A 19,090-nucleotide genomic window follows, 5' to 3' on the forward strand; every position below is an offset into this window, starting at 1 on the left:
GGAGAATGTTTCTGATCATGTTTGAAGACGAGTTTGAATTGAATGGATGACAATTCCTCTCTTTCGCAGCACTTTAAAGACCTGATCCGTCTTCGGCGGACGGCCGAATGGCCGCGCTCCACGTTAGACACGGAGTCTGCAACGGCCAAAGAAGCACCAGAAGTTGAGCCCCTGCCCTTTACGTTGTCCCATGAGCGCTGCATCGCTGTGGTGCAGAAGCTAGCCCTCTTCCTGCTGTCTATGGACTTCACCTGCCATGCTGACCTGCTACTTTTTGTCTGCAAGGTACGAAGAGGATTCATTTTAAAATCGCAGTACAAAAATGTGCACGCTATCGTTTAGGAATGTTCCATACCATTTTTTATTTTCCCCCCCAGACCCATACTAGTCAGTCGTACGCAGTTGTCAGCTGTCTGTCACTGATAGCCATACCGAGAACTGATTGATACACGAGTTCATTCATCCTGTATCTTGCTAATCCGATTCATGAATAAAACCCCTTCAGGTCCTCGCTAGAATAGCCAATGCCACCAGACCGACAATCCACCTCTCTGAGGTAGTATCTGAGCACCAGTTAGAGCGCCTACTCCTTCTGCTGGTGGGAACGGACTTCAATCGAGGAGACATCTCCTGGGGCGGTGCCTGGGCTCAGTATTCCCTCACCTGTATGTTACAAGACATCCTGGCAGGTGTGTTGTTTGCTTTTAAAAATCCTTGTCACACGCTGCCTGTTCAAAAAAGCCAACCATGGCAAACCCGTGGTGATCTGGAGTAAAAAGGAACGTTAATGTTTCAGGTGAGCTGCTGTCTCCTGGTTCTTTGGATATCATGGATGACGTTTCTGCCGCTGAGGAGACCACCGGGGCTTCGTCCTCATCAGTTGGGGTGGATCCAGATGATTCCTTGCCTCAGCCCACGCCGATCCCTTTGGTAGAGAGCATCGATGAGACCCTCGTGCCTGATATCATTGCAGGTATAAGCGGGACTCTGACTGTGTGTGGGATGGCTCATCAATCAACTTTTGATGAGATGAGACTTTTTCCCGTAATCTTCCCCATCAGTGTACGAATGACAAATGGCTTGCCTGTCTGCTTGACATCCGTTAAAGCTGTTTTCATTATCCAAAGGCGCTCCACCATTGTCGTCCTTGGAAAAAGATAAAGACATGGACTTTGACTTGCTACAAGACCTGATGGATGTTGATATTGACCCTTTAGATATTGATTTGGAAAAAGATCCGCTTGCTGCAAAAGTTTTTAAGGTATGGAAAAAAAACCACGTTTTCTCTCATTCCCCTGTGCTTAACATTGTTTTGCATGTTCACGTTCAATATCAGCCAATAAGCAGCACGTGGTATGACTACTGGGGTTCGGATTATGGCACGTATGGTTACACGCCATACATTGGAGGGGTTGGTATCCCAGTGTCCAAACCACCAGTTGCTGTTGAGAAGCCGGGATCACAAGGGCTTTCCGTCTCAGTTTCACAAGGTGAGGAGCTGGATTTTTCTTCCTGCTATGAGAATATTTGTTTCTTATTTGGAGCGCCCGTTTGTCCTCAGCACTGGATGCTCGATTAGAAGTGGGCTTGGAGCAGCAGGCTGAACTGATGCTAAAAATGATGGCAACGTTACAAGCCGACTCGATTCTACAGGCGCTCACGTCAAGTTCCTCCACAGGTAACCAGAGTAACAAATGAAGTACGGATAGTGTGGCAAATGCACCACATTAGCGCAGAGGGAACGTGAGTCCTTCTTTAAGGCACAATAAAGTCTGTCATCTGCACTCGCAAAAAGTCAACCACGAAAATCTCCTGTTCTTATCTAGATTCATGTAAGCTGGACTGCAACTTTTCTTTTCCAGTTTGCCAGACTACCAACGGTACAGATGACTCGCTGTTGAGGGCTCTTCATGGAGGAGGTTCTCCTCCTGGCGGCACCCTCATAGTTCAGCCATCTTCCATTCCCATGCTGAGCGCTTGCTTCAACAAGCTTTTCTCTATGCTGCAAGTTCACCACGTGCAGGTCTGTACTTTTTAAGAGGCAATATCAATTCCCCAAAGGGTATGCGTGTGCGGAAAATAATGACACCCAGATACAACACCAGAAACATTCCCAACCTTACTTTCAATGTCACCAAATGGAGCATTTGTACAAAACACAAATGGAAAACGTTTGTGATGATAGTTGGAGTCGTTGCTGCAGTTATGGATAACGCTGAGTCTCAACACAAGCGCAAGTGGCAATGAAGATAACGGCGGATCAGAGGTCTTCTTGTTTAATTCCTGTCGAGTACCCACCATTCCACTCAACCAAGGTCAGGATTTCTCAGCATCTGTTGTTGTTGTTGTTTTTTTTGGGATGAAGTCATGTTGTGAAATGTGTCCAAATATGTATGTTTCTGTACGTCTAGCATCCATTAGCAGTTTTCTGACTGTGCTGGCATGGTACCCCAACGCCTCCCTGAGAACATGGTGTCTGGTTCTGCATTCGCTGACCCTGATGACAAACATGCCTTACCAAGGTCAGTATTTGACTCTGATCTACAACAAATTGCCACCTAATCATCCTGAAGGGAGTCAAGATTATGCTTGCAATGTTCCGCATGATGTCAATGGAAAAGTATTCTTGCTCACTTTATGAAGAACTTGGAATTTGAGTGTGAAGTGAAATTTATTTGTGAACAAACACAAAGTGTAGCCAACTACTAAAAACATGTCCGAACTTTCAGGATCCAGCAGTGGAATGAACGGCCAAGAAAGCACAGCACATCAGATGGTGTCGGATCCCACGCTGGTGCACATCCTGGTGCGTTTCCTTTCTGGCAGCAACACCAACGGAACCAATCAGCATAGCTCTCAAGTCGGACCCACCGCCACTCAAGCTATGCACGAGTTTTTGAGTCGCCTGCAGGTGCATCTTTCCTCCGCCTGCCCACAAATGTTCAGCGAGTTCCTACTCAAACTTCTGCACATCTTGTCCACTGAAAGGTACGTGTTCATATGCCTTGCTCAATTGTTGTGGTCTTTTAAGAGCTGACGCACCTGCGTCTTGAACTTTCAGGGGGCCCTTCCAGTCAGGTCAGGGTCCACTCGATGCCCAGGTGAAGCTGTTGGAGTTTACTTTGGAGCAAAACTTTGAAGCGGTGTCTGTGGTCACCATCACCTCAGTCATCGAGTCCATCACCTTTCTCGTGCACCATCACATCACCTGCTCTGACAAAGTTGTCTCACGCAGTGGCTCCGATAGCTCCGTGGGCGCCCGCGCTTGTTTCGGCGGCCTTTTTGCCAACATCATTCGACCGGGTGATGCAAAGGCTGTCTGCGGTGAAACCACCCGCGATCAGCTGATGTTCGATCTCCTTAAACTGGTTAACGTGCTGGTGCAACTGCCTCTGTCAGGGGACAGAGAGTTCAGCGGTCGGTTGCCCGCAATGGCCAGCGGCGGGGCGGCCGATAGCAGCGTGTCGGATGAAGAGAAGGTTTGCGGATCAAAAGAAAGTGCGGCTGGAGGATCCACATCCAGCCAGGGTCCATCCGCCGGTGTGGCTGATCTGGTCCTGGCCAATCAGCAGATCATGAGTCAGATCTTGTCTGCGCTGGGCCAGTGCAACAGCAGCGCCATGGCCATGATCATCGGTAAGCTGTACAACCTTCACATCAACACTATCCGCTGATCTGACCGCCCTCTTTGGTCTCCAGGAGCCAGCGGTCTCCACCTAACAAAACATGAGAACTTCCACGGGGGTCTGGACGCCATTTCAGTCGGTGACGGCCTCTTCACCATCCTCACCACCCTCAGCAAGAGGGCGACGTCAGTTCAGGTCATGCTGCAGCCCATCCTCACATACATGGCCTGTGGCTACATGGGTCGACAGGTGAGCAAAGTGTCGGGACCAGTTGGTCGTGGATGGATTTTTGACAAACGTTTCCTATTTTCTAGGGCTCTCTTTCTACCTGTCAGCTGTCTGAACCTCTTCTGTGGTTCATTCTGCGAGTGTTGGATACTAGCGAGGCGCTCAAAGCCTTCCATGACCTGGGTAGGGATAATACTGATGCTTTTTGCCAATCATCATCAATCACTCTGCAACTAACCACACGGGATGGTTTCTCCCTGACCGACCAGGTGGCGTACAGTTGATTTGTAACAACATGGTGACCAGCACCAGAGCCATCGTGAACACGGCACGCAGCATGGTTTCTACCATTATGAAATTTTTAGACTCGGGTCCAGGGAAAGCATCAGATGGTAACCTCAAATCCCGAGTGATGACGTCAGAGCCAGACAATGCGGAGGGACTGCACAATTTTGCCCCATTAGGTGCTTCAATACACTTCAGCCGCTAAACATAGCTTCTTGCAACAACACATCATCATCAGTTTGTAACGATCCGTCTTTCCTCAGGAACAATTACATCCAGTAGCCCGACAGCGCAGCCAGCAGAAGTCTTACTTCAAGCGACACCACCTCACCGGCGAGCTCGTTCTGCAGCTTGGTCCTACATCTTCCTTCCCGAAGAGGCTTGGTGTGACCTGACCATTCATCTTCCAGCTGCCGTGCTGCTAAAGGAGCTCCACATTCAGCCACATCTTGCTTCTTTAGCGAGTAAGTCGTGTACACAGCCAGACAGACCCCTCCCTCCCTGGTAGTATTCATTTGGACAGGAATCGGATGGCAAATGATTGGGAGCAAACGTATTGAGCTGTTGCATTTTCTTCTTTCCAATTAGCCTGCCCAGCCTCGGTCTCCGTGGAGATCAGTGCCGATGGGGTGAACATGCTGCCGCTCTCCACGCCGGTGATCACCAGCGGCCTCACCTACATCAAGATCCAGCTGGTGAAGGCCGAGGTGGCGTCAGCTGTGTGTCTACGGTTGCACCGGCCTCGAGATGCCAGCACCCTTGGTCTGTCTCAGATCAAACTTTTGGGCCTGACGGCGTTTGGTAACACCTCCTCCGCAACGGTCAACAACCCCTTCTTACCTTCTGAGGACCAGGTCTCTAAAACCAGGTACCAACCAAATATATACCCATCAACTGACTGTTGTTCAATCCGTATCCCATGTGCCCGTTTGAGTCCTTTTTTCTCCTTCTTCCCGCTGTACAGTATTGGTTGGCTCCGCCTTCTTCACCACTGCCTGACCCATGTCAGTGACTTGGAGGCCATGATGGCCAGTGCAGCAGCGCCTACAGCTAACCTCCTGCAGACTTGCGCTGCGCTGCTCATGTCACCTTACTGCGGTATGCACTCGCCCAACATCGAAGCAGTGTTGGTCAAGATCGGCCTGCAGTCGACACGCATCGGTCTTAAGCTCATCGACATTCTGTTGCGAAACTGTGCTGCCTCCGGCACTGACCCGGCCAGTAAGTAAACTTCTTTTCTTTCTTTCTATGGGATTTGGGGCTGAATTTTTACGAATGTCGCTATCATCTGTTGTTTTGATAAACGAATGAATTGATCTCTTTTTAGATTTGAACAGTCCTCTGTTGTTTGGTCGACTAAATGGCCTCTCTTCAGACTCAACTATAGACATTCTGTACCAGTTGGGTACCACTCAGGACTCGGGAACCAAGGACAGGTATGTTGTTTTAAATGAGGCTGTCCCTACTGTCTGAGTTTGTTGTTTAGCTTGACTCTTAGAATGAGAAACTGTTTTCTATCAAGGTGATCTCGTCGATGGGCTCTTAAAGTGATCGTAAAAAGTCTCTTGATGTTTATCCTTGTCAGCCTTTGCTGTCGCTCGTTTGTTGCGTTTTAAGGAAGGCGCTTTGACCAAGATCACCTAGAAGGACCGTGGAATGGATCGTTGAAGTTTGTCCGGACTCATCCTCGTGTTCTCTCTGCACTTGATGGTTGCAGAATCCAGGCTCTTCTCCAGTGGGTTCATGATTCATCAAGGGTTGCAGCCCTAAAAATTCCACTGGGTTACTCCAGCACCAGTAGTGGCTCCTCTTCTTTGAGGGAGTACGGGCTCCTCATGCCCTCGCCGTCCCACCTGCATTGCGTAGCGGCCGTCCTGTGGCACAGCTACGAGCTGCCTGTCGATTATGACTCCCGACACCTGCTGAACCGAGAGCTTTTTGAGTCAGTCCTATTTTCTTTCAAAGATAACATCTATACATTTTGAAAGTACAGCCCTGTCATTTGCTTGACTCCTCCTGACTGTGCTGTCTTTCATTTACTTCCCTTAGACTCCTGTACAATTGGTCCATGTCTTTGCCTTGCGACATTGTGCTAAAGAAGGCTGTGGACAGCCTCCTGTGTTCCATGTGTCACATTCATCCGAGCTACTTCTCCTTGCTCATGTCCTGGATGGCATCGTATCAATGCCCAACGCCACTCAATCTCAAGCCCAACAGCGCCGACTGGCCATGACCGACGATGGCAAAAAGCAGCACAATGCAAACGCTGCTGCCGCCGCCGCCGCCGCCGCCGCCGCGGGACTTACAGACGACTCAAAACATGCGAGACCTCCAGTTACTTTATCAGAGTCCCAGCTAACCACGCTGGCGGCCGCCTCGCAGTCCCCGGGAGCGATCGAGCAGCTCCTTGACTCGGGGTTGCCTTCGCTACTTGTTCGCAGCCTTGCTCAGTTTTGCGCGTGTCTACTGGCCAATGCTGACCTGCCCCTGCCCGCAGCTCTGGCTGACAGGCGGCATTACCAATACCAGTCGTGCTCCACTTCCACACATCGTCCACCGCTCGCCGCAGAGCTGGCTGCTCCGGTTCTGCGCTTTCTCACCGAAGTTGGCAACAGCCACGCCATGAAGGACTGGTTAGGTGGCCCAGAGGTCAACCCTCTGTGGACAGCACTGCTCTTCCTCTTGTGCCACTCCAGTGCAAGTGCCAACACAAGTTGTCAGGCCTCTTCTGGAGGTCCGTCCCAGCCGTACGTCTCAGGTTCCCGTTTTTCCCTGTCGTCTTGCGGTCAGTCGGGAGGGCTCACCACCCAGCAGAGAACAGCTTTGGAGAATGCCACAGTGGCGTTCTTCTTACAGTGCATCTCATGCCACCCTAACAACCAGCGGCTCATGGCACAGGTAGGTTTGACCTTTCTCTTTTATCACAAGAGGAGCTCCTGTTCAACATTGCTGTATGTTTTTGCTGAAGGTTCTTTGTGAGCTCTTCCAATCAGCACCACAGCGAGGTAATGTGCCTCTCTCTGGAAGCATCTCTGGCTTCATACGAAGGCTCTTCCTGCAACTCATGTTGGAGGATGAGAAAGTCACTGTTTTCCTCCAGTCTCCCTGCCCGGTAGGTATCTGGTTGTTCATCCACATTGAACCGCTTGATGTGGACAGCACAGCACCGCGCTGCATTTGGAATTGGTTTTTATTTCATGAAATTTCATTTTGAGGCAAAACCAATCGTGTCTCTCCACTTACAAACAATTCGACTTACGAGCAGCCTCTCGGAACGCAAGTTGAGGACTGCCTGTATGTCCAAATTCAAATCTACTTATCTTGTTTCTGTGAATCCAAGCCACAGGGTTAAAAATATCTGTCCCTGTATCATCGTCGAATTTATCGGTCTTTGTTTTTTAGTTATACAAAGGACGCATCAACGCTACCAGCCACATGATCCAACATCCAATGTACGGAGCAGGCCACAAGTACCGCACCCTCCATTTACCAATCTCCACCACTCTTGCTGAAGTCTTGGACCGGGTGTCTGGTATGTATGAAGGAGGAAGATGTTGTTGTACAATTTCAAATGATTAGTGTTAGGGTTTTTTTGTTGCCAATAACCGTGATCGTTTCTGTCACTGTCCCGATGGTCCGCCGATTATTTTGAACGCGGAGCTGCCAGCAAAGGAAATCTAGCGTTCTCTTTCTACATTTTAGACACACCCAGTATTACAGCCAAGCTGATTAGTGAACAGAAGGAGGACAAGGAGAAGAAGAATCATGAGGAGAAGGAGAAAATGAAAGCTGACAGTGGCTTCCAGGACAACTACAGTGTGGTTGTGGCTTCAGGTAGTCCTTTTCCATTTCCATCTTGGAGTTATTTTGTGTCGCTCAAAATGCAAATAGGTGAGTGATTTTTACATTTCTCTTTTTCAGGTTTGAAGTCCCAGTCCAAGCGGGCTCTGTCAACACCTCCTAGGCCTCCATCAAGAAGGGGTCGGGTGATGAGTGACAAGTTGACCACTTCATCAGCTGTGGACCCTTCTGCCAAAACCATCAGCGTGCCTGTCTTCCACCTCTACCACAAGCTGCTTCCAGGTACGAGAGAATCATGTGAAAAGTTAACATGCGTTGTCTTCAACTGTTTGTTGCATCCCTCTCAAGGTCAGCCCCTGCCACCAGAGATGACCCTGGCCCAACTACTGACCCTACTGTATGACCGCAAGATGCCACAGGGCTACCAGTCCATCAACCTCACAGTCAGACTGGGCTCGAAGATCATTTCTGACCCTGCCCTATCCAAGACGGACTCCTTCAAACGCTTGTGCACCGAAAAAGGTACAAAAAGGCGCTTCTGCTTGACCTTCCGGTTGTATTTGAGGCAGAACATGTTGACTCACAAGAAACAATCCATACCATGTTCAAACATTCTCGATGCTTTGCGCTTTGCTTATATAATGAGCAAACCGTGAGTCAAGTAACAGAATTGTTTTTGAAAAATTGCAACGCCTGGGTCTCCTTTTATTCTTCCTGTTCCTAGTGGATCACCTTGACATGCTGAACAGCTGCCCCGAAGATGAACCTATGACGCCGGGCGAGGATTGTCTCGATACCGCCACCGCTGACGAGTCCTTACTTGAAACGCACCCGATCCAGTCGCCGTTGCAAGTCTTTGCTGGAATGGGAGGCCTGGCTCTCATCGCGGAGAGGCTGCCCATGCTCTATCCAGATGTCATCCAGCAGGTGAGCTTTGCATTCGAGCGAGCAGTCAATCAATAAGCAGCGGACACCTCGACGAAAGCGGATGTACTCTCTTCCCTGCGTGGCGACAACAGGTCAGCGCCCCGGTCGTGCCTTCTGCAACACAGGAGAAAGCAAAAGATACAGATCAGTTTGAGTGGGTCACCATCGAGCAATCGGGAGAGCTTGTTTACGAGGCGCCCGAGTCCATTGCAACCGAGCCGCCGCCGCCGCCCATAAACAAGCAGCAGTCCCAGTCGGCGTCTTCGTCGCCAGTGCAAACCATGTCGCCCATCCCTGCCCACTCCTTGGCAGCGTTTGGCCTCTTTCTGCGCCTGCCGGGCTACGCAGAAGTGTTGCTGAAGGAGAGAAAACATGCCCAGTGCCTGCTGCGCCTGGTGCTCGGTGTCACAGATGACGGAGAGGGCAGTAAGTTGGAATCATTTGACTTTTTCACTTGTCAACGAGCAAGTTTGACAGCCTCCATCTTGTCTTACACACGACGAACTCACGTGACTCTGGCTGAACTGCTCCTTTCATGCTTGATACTTGAATCGCGTGTCGTTCTCCCTTGCAGGTCATATCCTGCAATCGCCGTCAGCAGACGTGTTGCCCACATTGCCCTTTCATGTCCTGCGAGCATTGTTCAGAAGCACTCCTCTTACTACTGACGACGGCGTGCTGCTCCGTCGTATGGCTTTGGAGATAGGCGCCATTCACCTTATCTTGGCCTGCCTATCGGCTCTCAGCCACCATGCCCCCCGGAACCCCAACGCGAGTAGCAACGTCTCTGAGGTATGGACGTTTCATCCCTGCCTCTTTTGTGGAGCCCCAGATGAAATCAATAGCAAGACTTACTGTGGTGATTTTGACCACATCTTTGGAGCTTTATGGATGCCACTAGATGGCGGCAAAGCACAGCCTCTCTATTTGACTGGCAGAAGTGAATCTTCTCCATTTTGTAACTGCAAAAAGCCTATGCTCGGACAGATTGAAATGTCTGACATCTGTTTTTTTATAGCCACAGATGTCAAGTTGCCATGGTGGGGGGGGGACCAGTGAGGAGCAGCAGCTGTACTGGGCCAAAGGAACGGGTTTTGGCACTGGATCCACAGCCTCGGGATGGGATGTTGAGCAGGCTCTCACAAAACAGCGTCTTGAGGAGGAGCACGTCACTTGTCTTCTCCAGGCGAGTCGCCCATCTATTCGACTGATTGAATGCATCGCACGGAATGACACGCTGCCTCGTATTTGGCAATATGCGGCAAATTACGAGGCCTTATTTGGTCAAAACTATCAGCGCTATTGCGGAGTTTCACAATTTACTTTTCTTTTGTGATACGCTTGCGCAAATGAATAAGGATAAAAAAATAGATGGACATTCATCGTTTTTAGTGCTGAAAATGAGCGAATGGGTGATTCTACTTGTTTATTGCCATCATATTTCAATTAAATGGGAGGAAACATTTCATTTACTAGGTCTTGGCAAGCTACATTAATGCTGCAGGTTCGAGCAGCTTCCACAGTCCTGATACATCTCCGGCAGAGAACAGAACCCACAACAGCTCAGCACTTCCAGTCGTGCTGCAGGAGCTGCTCAGTCAGTCCTGTCTCATCCCTGCCATGTCCTCCTACCTACGGAACGACTCGGGTAAGCTTCTGATCCGTTCAGGATTCATTGTGTGGATGGATGCAGCTGAGCAAGGCTTCACTTCAGCTTGAAGATGTTTTTCTCTTTAGCCGTCGTAGCTGATGAAGCGAGTTAGTTAATGAGTGATACGTGCCTCTCTTTAGCCGTCGTAGCTGATAAAGCTAGTTAGTGAATGAGTGATACGTGCCTCGCCCGCCTCTTCAAAGATATCACCACTTTTTTTTGAAGCTTGACCGAAATAATGCCAAATGCCACTGCATGTACTAAATTAACATCACCATGTGTTCAATTTAAAGCTGGTGGCTCTTGACCAACGAGTGTAAAAGAGCCAGTTGCCCAACAGCTCTGGTCCTTCGATAAATGTCACAGAGAGTTGGCTGTCATGAAAAAGTGAGAGCCCTCCTCCTCCTCCTCTGATGTCAAAAGAGCTGTTAGCCAGAAAGAAATGGTACTGCCGCTCTATTGATTGTTCAGCCAGAGGGTGAAGAGCGATAGAATTGAAGGACTCAATTACCTGCATGTCCAAGTCGAAAATTGCTTGAACGTCTGCGCTTTTTTATCTTGCCAAGTGGCAGTCCATCTTTTGCATTCTTTGTGAACGACGACATCTTTTGGAAGACTTGAGAATCGGGCCAGACGAGTGGCACGGTGAACCAACCCCCGACGTGCTTAGCTTGTCTGAGTCACAGACCAAGGTTGGCAATCTTGGCTCTGCACTTTATTCAGTCAGAGTGATTTAATCCTTGCGACATCGATCCAATCAATGATGATAGTCTGTCCGTCTATGGCTTTATACCTTGCTTGGCTTGGCTTGGCTTGGCTTGGCTTGGCTTGGCTTGGCTTGGCTTGGCTTGGCTTGGCTTGGCTTGGCTTGGCTTGGCTTGGCCAAAACGAGTCATGAAGCTGCGCTCTTTCTCCCTCGGTCTCCTCCTCCTCGCTGTCCCCACACGGTGAGAGGAGATGATGCCGCCCTCTCTGTCATGAAGCTTCATAACAGAGTTTAGGAATGTAGTTTCAATCCTCAACGGTTCAGATTGGCTTTGAAACGTGTTTATCTTTCATATGACAAAAAGATAGATAGATATATTTCAGTCACATTTTTTAAAATCCCCAGTTACTGATTTTGCAAGAGAGAGATTGTGACAGATAGAAACATAGTCAATTCATGGCAAAAACAACAGGCAGTGTCATCTATTAGAAAAATATTTATTTACAGTTATGATATGAATAACCTGTAATTGACATGCGGTTGATGCCGAAGCCTAGAAGTGGCTCCGAGCCTTTTACATTTATCAGCAGAACTATATTGCTAAACAGTCATGAGAAAAAATAGTTTGTAAATGTAAAATACATATTGTGTGTAACATCTCTGTGACCGAAAGAACAAGGCGACTGCGGCCTGCATGACTTGACTTTACTGTGTAAATGCTCTGGTTGCTCTGGTTTTTCAAACCAGGGTCCCTGCTCATTCTGGGTGAATCACTCCCAACCACTGGCGAAGCGAGGATTTTTTTTTTTCTCTTTGGGGTGCCATGTGGGGTGGGGCTTAGGGATAGCTCAGAGATACCCCCCTTATATGTTCCCTTTGGGGGAATGGGGAAATGTAAAACAAATATTCCCGGAAAATTCCCAAAAGTCAATGATCTGGCCTGGATCATGGGGCATATTTCTGGGGGTGGGGCATTACCCCTCCTTGATCCAAAACTATGACTCATTCTCCTCCAGTGAAGATCTCCCCCGACAGGTTGGATCAGAGCCATTATTTGCTCGCACTGACTCACATCCACCCACTTGAGAAATCAAACAGTTTTAGGGGAAAATGCTTCTTAGGTCTCAAAATCATCCTCTAAACAGTTGTGCATTTTTAAATCTACAGCAGTGATAGGCCAGATATTGAGTTCTATTATGACTTGACACTTTTGCCTTGTATAGTCTTTGTAGTCGGATGCTTGGTTGACCTTTGAGAAAATCAGAGCATCTGCCAGTAAGACGGTCGGTCATCTTGCTTTTAAATCATATATTTCAGGTAAGCGACCACATGAATATTTCATTGTCTCAGAAGTCAGAAAAAAAACAACAACAACTTCAAGGCCCAGTTTGTAGTTGTTCTGAAGAGGAACGTCAGTCCTGGTTGACCTCTTGTCCATCCATGGTCCCAATAATACCTTCTTTATGTCTCTCCCAGCCCTTTGCTGTCTTTCAAGCTCATGACTCTGACTTGATACGTTTCCCGCCGTGTCTTCAGACTGTTCCAACTTGTCCCTCCTCTTACTTGGGATAAGATTCATGTCAAACGTCTTCAGGTTTTCCCAAGTGAACACTGTTGGTTCAACTTGTTGAAGTCGTTGATCAAACTATAGCGTGGTGTAGATGTATACAAAGACAATGACAAATAGGTTGAGGAAGGTGCCGATGATGCCCAGCAAGGCCAAGATGGATTCCTCTTGCTCCTCCTTCAGCTCCAGTGCATGCACATCATCAAGGGTGATAACTGTGGTGCCCATGATCCCCCCCCCGCAAGTCGCCTAGCCCCTCGAGGTGACTCCTTTCTGAAAGAAAACCAAAGAAGGAATATATATATATATATATATATATCTCCCTGTCACATGTAACTCAATAAGTTACCCAACATTGGATATGAATTGGAGCAATATGGCCTTGCAAATTGGGGTCACCATTTTGAATGAGATAAGGCTAATTGCAGGCTCCATGTCAACAATTGCTAAGATTATATCAGGGCTGAAATGATGAGTAGTTACATTTAATGGCAGGCCTTCTGCCAAAAGAAGCATGATTAAATGCTGCCACCCTGGCCTCCGCCCACTGATGCTGTAAATGATGATGAAATACCCCAGCTGCTCAGCATCGTTCGTTCACATCTTCAAATACAATCATTTGAAATGGAACTTTTCTTTGCACGTGTTGATGAGGAGCTACTGCAATCTTTCACCTCTGATGATTGCATATCACACAAATGACTACAAATGGGTGTCTTACCATGAGGTGGCTCGGGTGCAAAGGATTGTCTTTCACCATGGTTTTTGGAGCTTTGTGAAAGTCCTTGGATTTAAGAGCATGCTACATGTGGAATCCTGCAGGTGAAGGGGGAGAGTCAGCAGCTCTGCTCAACTGTACTTCCAGGGAAAGCCACCTTGTGTCACATCCACTTCATAAGTCCAGTGTTCCCCCGAAATTTGAATGTAGTCAGACCTTTCCTAGCAATTTTGCTTCTGCTTAGGTACAAGCAGCTTTATTTGGGTGATGAAGATGAGCCCGCTTCTCTCGTCCCACCTTTCTCTCCATTGCACTTCCCTCTTTTGTATAAACACGTCTGCACAATTCTCCCAACTCCTTCCTCATAGTGTCGGTGAATTGACAGCCCCAGCTTGTTGTGTCGCTTCCATCTTTCTTGCTTCGGATTCCTCTGGGAACGAATGCAATTAGCGCTTGTCAATCAAGTCTCTGGCTCCGGACTCCGGATGCATCCAAACTCGAACGAACCATGCTGTCTGTCTCAGCTGATGTCTCTATGCCACCAAGCCTCCGCACGGGTCCCTGAGGTGGCCACGTCCGCTTGTTGATATTCCAGAGGAGAATAGAAAACCAAAGCATTCCATCGTTGAGATCAGTGTGGAGAGGCAGACATTTTCTCTAGCTGTAGGGATGGATCTTCAGGTAGCGCTGCTGATGACAGAAGTGGCTCTTTCAACACCAGTTAGACACCGTGCATTGCATACCCAAGCCGAACGGTGGCAAAAGAGGCAGGAGGATGGATCCCGATGGCCGTGGCAATGAAGAAAGACGAGGGTGGGTGGGGCAAACAACATTGCTCACGCTTACCCTTTTCTCCTCCCCTCTCCCTGCTGTGGGGGCTGCTTGTGCACACACAAGCACAACACAAACAGAAAAAGGGGGGAAAAAAAGAATTGGGTTGAGTAGAGCCCCCGTCCGTCCGTCCGTCATCAGCTGCTGCTTGTTGGACAGAGCAAAGCAGAAGGGAGATGGAGGAGGGGGCACTGTGAAGCGATGCTGGAATCAAAAGTGCTTGAAGCTGGGCGGAGGACAAAGCAGGAGGCGGTGAAAAAGGAAAGGGTGGGGGGGGGGTCTCTGTCTCTCTGTGCACATTATCTCTTTAAAGGGTGATAGCCGCCGTGCTTGCCCATTTGGATGCATGGATACTGTATTTTAGATCCCTATTATGTATGTGTTCTTGAAAAAAGGCATTTCAAAAAACATTGATGACACTTTATATGGTTAAGAAGGTGAGGGCCTGATTGAGTCTTCCAGTTGTTGAGGAGTAAATTCCAAATAACCTGAATCTTTTGGAAAATGTTCCTTGGTCATCATGGCGAAGGAAATGAGAAGATACCAACTCTTATCTGATAGTGTTATTTGTTTGGTTAAATCCAGGTTGCCACCATCATTGATATTTTTTTGCAAAAACACCAAGGAATTTTTGTTTTCTTTTTGTAGTTCTAGATATGGCCCGCCACGTGCCCCTGTATCGAGCATTACTGGAGCTGCTCCGGGCCATCTCGACGTGCACATCCCTCGTCCCTCTGCTGCTCCCTCTGTCTGGTGACCGAGGGCAGGATGAGGAAGAGGAGGATGAAGAACACTCGGAGGGACAGACTTCCGTTGGAATGCTGCTGGCCAAAATGAAGACATGCGTGGACACGTACACAAATCGTCTCAGGTGGGACGCAGTTGTTGGTATCAACGGCGGTCACAAAATTACTGACCGTAACAATAAAGATGGCATTCTCTTACCTAAGATGAAAAGTCCATCATTTTGCGTAACATACCTCATGTTACATTACATCTATTTGTGTATTCCAGGTCAAAGAAAGATAAAAGCAAAGGTACGGTGAAGCCAGATAGCTCCGATCCAGAGCCCGAGGGCCTGACTCTTCTTGTACCCGACATCCAGAGGACAGCTGAGATAGTCTATGCTGCCACGACGAGCCTCCGGCAAGCCAACCAAGGTACATATATGCACGTGCTGAATCTTATTTTAGGACTGTAACGACAGATTTCACAATTGTCAAAGCTTCTACACGTGTCGTATGTAGCTTTTGAACACAGACAGTGGTCCCATTCAGAGTCAAGGTGAGTCCAGGGCAATGAAATGCAGAAAATTCTTCCAACAAAATTAGCCACCAATAAACATGCATGATACGTCCCCCATTCATTTCACACTCGTCCAGGTTGGCCTTCATGTGGAAAATGGTGAGCAAGACTGTATGCTCCAATCTGTGCTTCTCGTTTGACAGAGAGGAGATTGGTTGAGTCGTCAAGAAAAGTATCAAGTCGACCCAAGCCCCTTTCCATCCTGCGTTCTCTTGAAGAGAAATATGTTGCTGCCATGAAGAAGCTGCAGTTTGGTGAGATCAAACAATTGTAAATTGGCATTGCGAGTGTAAATGTATGCCATGTTTCACTTGGTTGCTCAATAGGTAGAATGCTCGTCTATTTACTTTTTGGCCGAGTCAAGCACTAAAGCAAACGAGACCACCCAACAAAAACAAAAGTGTTCAACTTATTCGTAGTTGACGCAAGAGTTCTTGCAACTTAAATGCAGGTTGACAATTGGAGCCCGTGAGCCTCCAGGCTGGGCAAACATCAAGTCTAAATCTCTGCATGCGTTTCGCCACACGCTGATGATGTTTTGCTGCCTATGAAAAGAATATGAGCATGGAATAGAATAGAATAGATCTTTATTGTCATTGTCACACATGTACAATGACAATAAAGATCTATTCTATTCCATGCTCATATTCTTTTCATAGGCAGCAAAATGGTAGAGGGGAAAATGTCCGTAGAACATGATTGGAATGTATGAGTGGTTTATTTTTTTCGCCACAGTTTGCATTGAACCAGATGCTAACATGATGTTGCCTTGGTGGCATTCATTCATTCATTCATTCATTCTTTGATTACTTTGCCTTTGCTAAACAATGGGATGGATATATTGCATCATTATTTCTTTGGAGTTCTGACTTTCTTTTTGTGTGCTAGCTAGCCAAAGTTTGAACACTCTGCTTTCCTCCCTGTTCAGACACGTTTGAAATGGTGTCAGAGGATGGGAAGCTGATGTTCAAGGTCAACTACCATTACATGTCTCAGGTGAAGAATGCCAGCGACACAAACAGCGCCGCCAGATCGCGCCGTCTTGCCCAGGAGGCGGTCACCCTTTCCACCTCCCTGCCTCTGTCGTCCTCATCAAGTGTCTTTGTTCGTTGTGATGAGGAGAGACTGGACATCATGAAGGTAGAGCCGGACCAGACGCCAAGTTGCGTTTGTTTTCGTACCAGTGGCTCGAGTCAGATCTGAGTGAAGCCCGACCGACACGCTTATTGGGTTCTTTCCAAATCGAGACACTTTTGAAGCTTACTTATCCTGCCAAAACATCTTTTCCTGCTTTAAAGTCATAGACGATAAGATGAGGAAAGTTGGAAGATGACAAAGTAAATCACCAGAATTGCTTTCCCTCCCACTTGCCTCTTGGGCTTCTGACTTGTCGACGCAGCAACATCAGCAAAAAGTTGCCTGACCTTGGGTCAGTCTATCCCTGCAAATCCCTCCTGCATGTATTCAAGATAGTGTTTGGCTTCTATTTGATTTTTTAGCATTGTTTTCAGAGTAGGTAGGGCTGCACAATAAATGGAGAAAATGTCGCAATATGCCCATTTGATCTGGATTTGACCAGTCCTAGTCAAATTTGCATCGCCATCCATGAGTTGGGCATTATCTAGCATCCTTACAATGAATGGATTCATTGCCGGTTCTCTCCTAATTCTGTTTCATTTTCAGGTTCTCATCACAGGCCCGGCAGACACCCCGTATGCCAATGGCTGCTTTGAGTTCGATGTGTATTTTCCCCAAGATTATCCCAATTCACCTCCTTTGGTGAACCTGGAGACAACCGGTGGACACAGTGTGCGCTTTAACCCGAATCTCTACAATGACGGCAAGGTGAGTGGAAGATGGCAAGAAAGGTGTCCGATATCGTTGAACCCCTGGACGTAGCAACCAGGACAGAGACGCGATTGGGTCTTTGGTCAGACGCAATGTGTATCATCAATCGAAATATCTCCGCACTTTACTCGTCCGTCTCTCGGTTGCTATTTGGAAGTTGACATCCACACCCTTCCAGATGTCCCTGGCTGTTGCGTCTTTCCGTTTAGGAAGGGTCGAGGTGCTGCAGCTCACCATCTGCTTCACCTCATTAGGCAACTACAGCTGCTAGAAGAAATACTTCCTGCATCAATGGTACAGCTTGGACAAAGCAATTTAGCACACAGATGAAAAAATAGAACAACAACCTCCTACATTAACGTAACAAAGGACCTTTCTGAAAGAAAAGAAAAAAAAATCAAAACAAGCCTTTCTATGCGACGTGCTTTCGAGGTTTCCAAATTCTGGACCCCAAAGTTTGCGTAAAATTCAGGTGTATATTAAAAGCAATACACATAATGACATTTCTTCATTTTATATTTTGGTATGAGGAGATTAATAACTGAATGTATGATTTTTTTTTTTTTTTCCCCCCTTCTCTTTCAGGTATGTTTAAGTATCCTCAACACATGGCATGGGAGACCAGAGGAGAAATGGAACCCACAGACCTCAAGCTTTTTACAGGTGAGTTGAACATCCCATCATGGCAGTCACCTGTCGAAATAGTTTATTAGCAGTGCTCCCGTCCGTCCCAGTCCTCTCACTAGATTGGATCCGTCCGTTCACATTAGACCTTCCCTTTGTTTTTGTATGGTCAACGAGAGCAAAAAAAATCACCTTGAACAAAAACTCTGAATTGGTCATCATGTCCTTCCTGCAGTGCGATTGTAGGCTATCAGATTGACCGAGGTGGAATTTTAATACGGACCTCTTTTGCAGCGCTGGAAAGCACATGAAGAAAGTTGTCACCCTCAATTAGCATTTCAATTAGCATGCTACAAACCAATAAGAAAAAAATCAAAGCATCGGTCGGGTGTACAGGAGGCAAGGAACTGCGCCGCCGACATTAGCCAGCCATCAGCTGGCATCCCATTTCAGAGCGATCACATCACTCGAAGGTCGTTGTTTTTCCCCATAATGAGTGCTTTTCAAGCACACCGCATCTCCTTCCAGTGTGGCAGAGGTCCAAGGCCACGGTTGTCATTTGCAGTAATGTCGGCAATCTGAATAATCCTGGCCGGCCGGATTGGTCCTATTTTTCTCTCTACCCTGGTCAGGACTAACATCAAGCAAAGTCTCCAAAGTATGAGGCTCTTGAGAAAATGTGTGTTTCAAATAAAACATTTGAATTGTGCTGTAGGTGCTAGTGTCAGTGCAGTCCCTCATCCTGGTGGCTGAGCCCTACTTCAACGAACCAGGGTACGAGCGCTCCCGTGGGACTCTTAGCGGCACCCAAAGCTCTCGGGAATACGATGGCAACATACGTCAGGCCACCGTGAAATGGGCCATGCTGGAACAGATGCGCAACCCATCGCCATGCTTCAAAGAGGTAAGACTCCAAAATTGCCGGCTACTAAGTGTGGACAACAAGCAGGTGCAGTGGAAGTTGAGCGGCGGC

The 19,090-nt window shown here is 47.8% G+C and overlaps 1 protein-coding gene across 1 annotated transcript in view; it reads left to right on the top strand.

Moving 5' to 3' along the window:
• The window catches only part of birc6 (baculoviral IAP repeat containing 6), a 36,598-nt gene that overhangs the window by 14,274 nt on the left and 3,234 nt on the right, over window positions 1-19,090 (top strand). The window contains 38 exon segments of the mRNA XM_037272529.1: window positions 70-285; window positions 506-689; window positions 797-973; window positions 1,128-1,261; window positions 1,337-1,490; window positions 1,562-1,678; window positions 1,863-2,023; window positions 2,186-2,315; window positions 2,412-2,522; window positions 2,730-2,988; window positions 3,062-3,636; window positions 3,700-3,875; window positions 3,941-4,037; window positions 4,124-4,318; window positions 4,403-4,603; window positions 4,728-5,007; window positions 5,104-5,360; window positions 5,467-5,575; window positions 5,857-6,081; window positions 6,189-6,307; window positions 6,310-7,037; window positions 7,108-7,251; window positions 7,542-7,671; window positions 7,842-7,973; window positions 8,061-8,222; window positions 8,289-8,462; window positions 8,665-8,867; window positions 8,960-9,293; window positions 9,442-9,659; window positions 9,886-10,053; window positions 10,344-10,515; window positions 14,989-15,211; window positions 15,355-15,500; window positions 15,789-15,899; window positions 16,574-16,785; window positions 17,329-17,490; window positions 18,079-18,156; window positions 18,833-19,021. Of these exon segments, the coding sequence (XP_037128424.1) occupies window positions 70-285; window positions 506-689; window positions 797-973; window positions 1,128-1,261; window positions 1,337-1,490; window positions 1,562-1,678; window positions 1,863-2,023; window positions 2,186-2,315; window positions 2,412-2,522; window positions 2,730-2,988; window positions 3,062-3,636; window positions 3,700-3,875; window positions 3,941-4,037; window positions 4,124-4,318; window positions 4,403-4,603; window positions 4,728-5,007; window positions 5,104-5,360; window positions 5,467-5,575; window positions 5,857-6,081; window positions 6,189-6,307; window positions 6,310-7,037; window positions 7,108-7,251; window positions 7,542-7,671; window positions 7,842-7,973; window positions 8,061-8,222; window positions 8,289-8,462; window positions 8,665-8,867; window positions 8,960-9,293; window positions 9,442-9,659; window positions 9,886-10,053; window positions 10,344-10,515; window positions 14,989-15,211; window positions 15,355-15,500; window positions 15,789-15,899; window positions 16,574-16,785; window positions 17,329-17,490; window positions 18,079-18,156; window positions 18,833-19,021 (7,563 nt within the window).

The sequence above is a fragment of the Syngnathus acus genome, chromosome 15, assembly GCF_901709675.1.
Source record: "Syngnathus acus chromosome 15, fSynAcu1.2, whole genome shotgun sequence".
In the NCBI taxonomy this organism is placed as follows: Eukaryota; Metazoa; Chordata; class Actinopteri; order Syngnathiformes; family Syngnathidae; genus Syngnathus; species Syngnathus acus.